At 43.0% G+C, this 3843-nt stretch overlaps 1 protein-coding gene across 1 annotated transcript; it reads right to left on the bottom strand.

Moving 5' to 3' along the window:
* Positions 1 to 526: 526 nt before the first annotated feature.
* Positions 527 to 2067, bottom strand: LOC135640258 (vignain-like). Its single transcript, XM_065154533.1, has 4 exons — positions 1585 to 2067; positions 1285 to 1517; positions 1072 to 1212; positions 527 to 955 (listed from the first exon to the last, which is right to left on the bottom strand). The coding sequence occupies exons 1-4, from the start codon at positions 2027 to 2029 to the stop codon at positions 695 to 697; spliced, it is 1080 nt and encodes a 359-aa protein (XP_065010605.1). The 5' UTR covers positions 2030 to 2067; the 3' UTR covers positions 527 to 694.
* Between the last annotated feature and the right edge of the window lie 1776 nt (positions 2068 to 3843).

Genomic DNA, 3843 nt, shown 5'->3' with positions numbered 1-3843 from the left:
AGTTTTAAGCATATTAAGTATGTTTTAGTCTCATAATTAGAATTTGTCAAGAATCAACAGTATTGCTCATTACAAAAGATCCATAAGATATTGCTCATTAAAGAAGACCTACAAGATAATGTCAAGAGATATCGCTTACAGTTTATGTTTTTTTTGACCCAAGCAAAATTAGGAATTGTATTAAACAGTAAAATAAAATAATAGAAAAATATCAAAACAAGTGGAGGAATTGTATTAAACTCTGAGTCTAATAAATTAGGATTGTTTATGACTCTATTTATAGAGTCTTACCCCAAAGATTATCATGAAAGGTCGTATGTCCAAAGGACATATCCTTTCATAAATAACCATAAAAAAAAATCTAAAATTTTAAATTAAATCCAACACTTGGAACTCAATAATTGACTTTTTTGGTTCTTAGGATCCCCAATCTTATTACACTCCATCCAAATTTAATTAATTTTCACCATTTTATTAAGTAAATCAACTTAACTTCCCTACAAACATATGATAGCAAAAAATACCATTAAAAGGAAACATATTTTTATTCATAATTCAAATAAGCACCACAAGCTACCTCCCATCTAAGGAAGATTCCAATACATCAAATGTGTTTTCATTTCATGGTCAATAAAGCAGCAGCAGTTAAATCTCCCCCCGTCTCTCTCAAAGCTCATAGCTCATAGCTCATAGCTCATAGCTCATCCTTGAGAGGCAACTCCATGTTGCTACAGTTGAGTGATGCTTTAACGGGATATGAGGCCTCCATGGCAATCCCACACAGCCCCTCTGGAGCTGAGACCCCACGCTCCATCCTTATATAACCCCTCTCTCCCCACTCAGGCCCCCATGAGTTCTTCACTATCCAATACGTTGTCCCATCATGTGTTGTTCCATACCCTACAACTGCAACTCCATGGTCCAAAGCTGTACCACAGTCACCTGTGAAGACACCCTGCCATACATGTACGCAGACACAGGAGTAGACTTGTAAGCTAAAGAGATCAGTACAAAGTACGTGGGTGCTTTTGGTTTTAGCATGACAGAGAGCATTAATGGTGGAGATTAGACCTCAGAGTAGAACTGGAAATCTGGACCGCTTGCTTCCACGGCTACGGAAACAGGTTGGTTCGCCACTGCCTTCATCAGAGCTTCCTCGTCGTTCACGGGAACGTCCTCGTACCCGTCGATCACAACCACATGGCAACCCTTCTGTAAGATCAGCATGACAAGATGCAGGTTTAGAGTTATTAGTTCGTACAATGGTTGATCGAATGCGGTTACCTTGATGACATTGCATTTGGTTTGTTTGGCTAAGTAGGGGTAGTCTGCCTCGGTTGTGATGCCTCCGTTTGTTTTGATGAACTCGAATGCGTAGTCCATTAGACCTCCTCTGCATCCATGGTCTTGCTTGTCACAGTTGACTAGTTCTTGCTCCGATAAGGGGACGAGCTCATTAGTTCTGATCTGGTTTATCCCCTCCACCGCAGCAACAGCCGAGAAAGCCCAGCAACTCCCTGCGAGATCAATACATTTGCAATGAATGGAGTGACAACGAGTGTGGTTTAGCGTCATCGCTGTTACCGCAGTGGCCTTGGTTCTTGACGCCCGTGACGGCGCGCTTGTCCCGCCAGTCGACGGAGGAAGGCAGGTCGCCGGCATCCTCGTACATGAATCCTCCGCTGCTGTCGCGGCCGCCCCTGAGCATCCGGTGGTGGTCGATCTTGGACCCGGCGAACGTCCCCCGGAATTCTTCCCTGGTCATATCCCCGAACTTGTTCAGGCCGAGCTTGTAAGGCTTGTCGTTCTTGTTGGACTCGTGAATGTACGCCACGTTGGCTTTGAACACGTTGAACCGCCTGAGCTTCTCGTCGAGGTCGCGGGACACCGTATGGTGGCTCCGCCACCGCTCGTACAGGTCCCACAGGCTCTCCTCCGACGCCAAGTCCTTATCGGTGAAGGGGATGCTGTCGGCCGTCGCGAGGGCCAGCGCGATCGCCATGACCAACGACAAGGCCCTCCTCCACATTGTGACGACGCTCCGTGATATGTGTGTGAGAGATCAAGGTGCAGAAAGGGACTACTTTATAGAGCGGAGGAAGACGATCGATCCCTGCAGTGTGAAGCAACGATGTGGGGAATGATTAAGAGTAAGACGTGCACATCAGATGGACTCGGTTAGCTGACATGTGATGGGAAGGTGTAAGCAAAGAAGACTAATAATGTGGAATATTAAGATGGAAGTATGCAGCTGCAATCTTGTCCTTTCTAGAATTCAGATGGGAGATTTCAACAAACACTTTGTTCACCAGATCATGTTCTGCTGTTTCAAGGATTCATGCTTCAGGATAGCTGGGAAGGCCCTGAAGCCACAGAAGCAATTAGGTATTGCCAATGTCATGTTTTGGAATCGGGCCACCGGGAACTCAAAATAGCTCATGCAACAAATGAAGTGTCCCTCTCCTTGCGTAACTGTCTTGTCTTCACTCCAAACCATGAAAGTTTTGGCAGTAACCCTAGCATAAGGTTGTTTGCATTCCTCTTCCCTTGATGAACGTTTGCGAGTCTCTTTCGAAACCCTAAATCGATTCAACTAGCAGAGTGACCATTGATGATAACAAAATGACAATTCCAGCAGAGATAAACTCACCTCCTAGTTTTGCTGAGAAGTAAAAGAGAACATGACAGTTTCTTCTTCACTAGTGAAGCTCATTCATTTAGCAGAAAAGATACAGTTTTAGTAAATCTTGGAGATGAGAATTGTTGAGCATCTGAAGTACGTTCTTTAAGAGGCATATCGGGATGGAGACCAATTCCCCAAGTTTGATCTGGCCGTTTAAGCCAGAGCAGAATCTTAAATACTCAACCTATCTGATTGCTATTAGTCAGTACAAATGCAAAACTTATTACCGACATTTCGTTTAGCCTTGGTTGAGTTATTGAAGAAATGGTAGGGTGGGTTTGCAGTTGGATCCAATCGATCCTGTTGGTGGGCTTGGACAAATTTGGGCCACGAGCCCAAATCAAAGAAATCAAGAGAGATAGGGAAAAATTGTGTGACGGCGGCGTGAGTGGGTGAGTGAACGCGTGCAGCGTGCGGGCAGAGAAAAGAGGAGAGAGAATGTAAGGTTTCTGAGTTTTCTGTTTGACGATCTGTGGTCAAACGTTGTCAGTTTCGGCCCAAATTTTATGTGGAGAATCCTTGTAGCAAACTATACAATCCTAATGGTGTTGATTTGTAGTTTACCCTCTCTAAGGTACTTTCCTGTGATATCCACTCTATGAGACTTAGAATTCTCTTTTGAGGAGATCTATCTATATGCTAGAGCCAAGATCTATGTTCTTGATGTTATTCTGATCCTCTAGTTATTCTAGAGAAGACCTACTGTAAACCTGTTATCATTATTATTGATAGTGAAAGTTTGAGATGGACTACGGTCCCGTGATTTTTCCCATATTGGGTTTCCATGTTAAAAAAATTTGGTCTCACTGTGTGGTTGATTTTTGCTCTATTGTTTATGCTGTGCTGGTTGATATTTTCATTTGGATATCAAGTTGGTATTTTGATGAGGAACCCATTTTGATACACAAAGAGGGAAAAGAATATTCCGCTTTAATAGGTTTTTCCCAACAAGTGGTATTAGAGCAACAGGTTATTTGGTGCTAGTTTTTCTTGTGTGATTGAAATGGAGCAGTCAGATGGTATGATTAAATTGAACTCATCAAATTATTCCACTTGGAGGCGTCTGATGGAAGATTTACTATATTGCAAAGATTTGTATAAGCCTATCAAGGTTAAAGATAAACCTTCTACTATGGACGATGAAAAATTGGGAAGTTCAA

Source organism: Musa acuminata, chromosome BXJ3-6 (genome assembly GCF_036884655.1).
Source record: "Musa acuminata AAA Group cultivar baxijiao chromosome BXJ3-6, Cavendish_Baxijiao_AAA, whole genome shotgun sequence".
Taxonomy (NCBI): Eukaryota; Viridiplantae; Streptophyta; class Magnoliopsida; order Zingiberales; family Musaceae; genus Musa; species Musa acuminata.
This window is presented reverse-complemented; position numbering and strand designations above follow the sequence as displayed.

What these genes read in the sequence shown, in the direction of transcription:
- LOC135640258 (XM_065154533.1), bottom strand. Translation starts at nt 2,029, where the DNA reads ATGTGGAGGAGGGCCTTGTCGTTGGTCATGGCGATCGCGCTGGCCCTC. An exon ending in CAAGAACCAAGGCCACTGCG is followed by an intron (nt 1,518 to 1,584) that starts GTAACAGCGATG and finishes TTGATCTCGCAG; the next exon opens with GGAGTTGCTGGGCTTTCTCG. An exon ending in CCAAATGCAATGTCATCAAG is followed by an intron (nt 1,213 to 1,284) that starts GTAACCGCATTC and finishes CTGATCTTACAG; the next exon opens with AAGGGTTGCCATGTGGTTGT.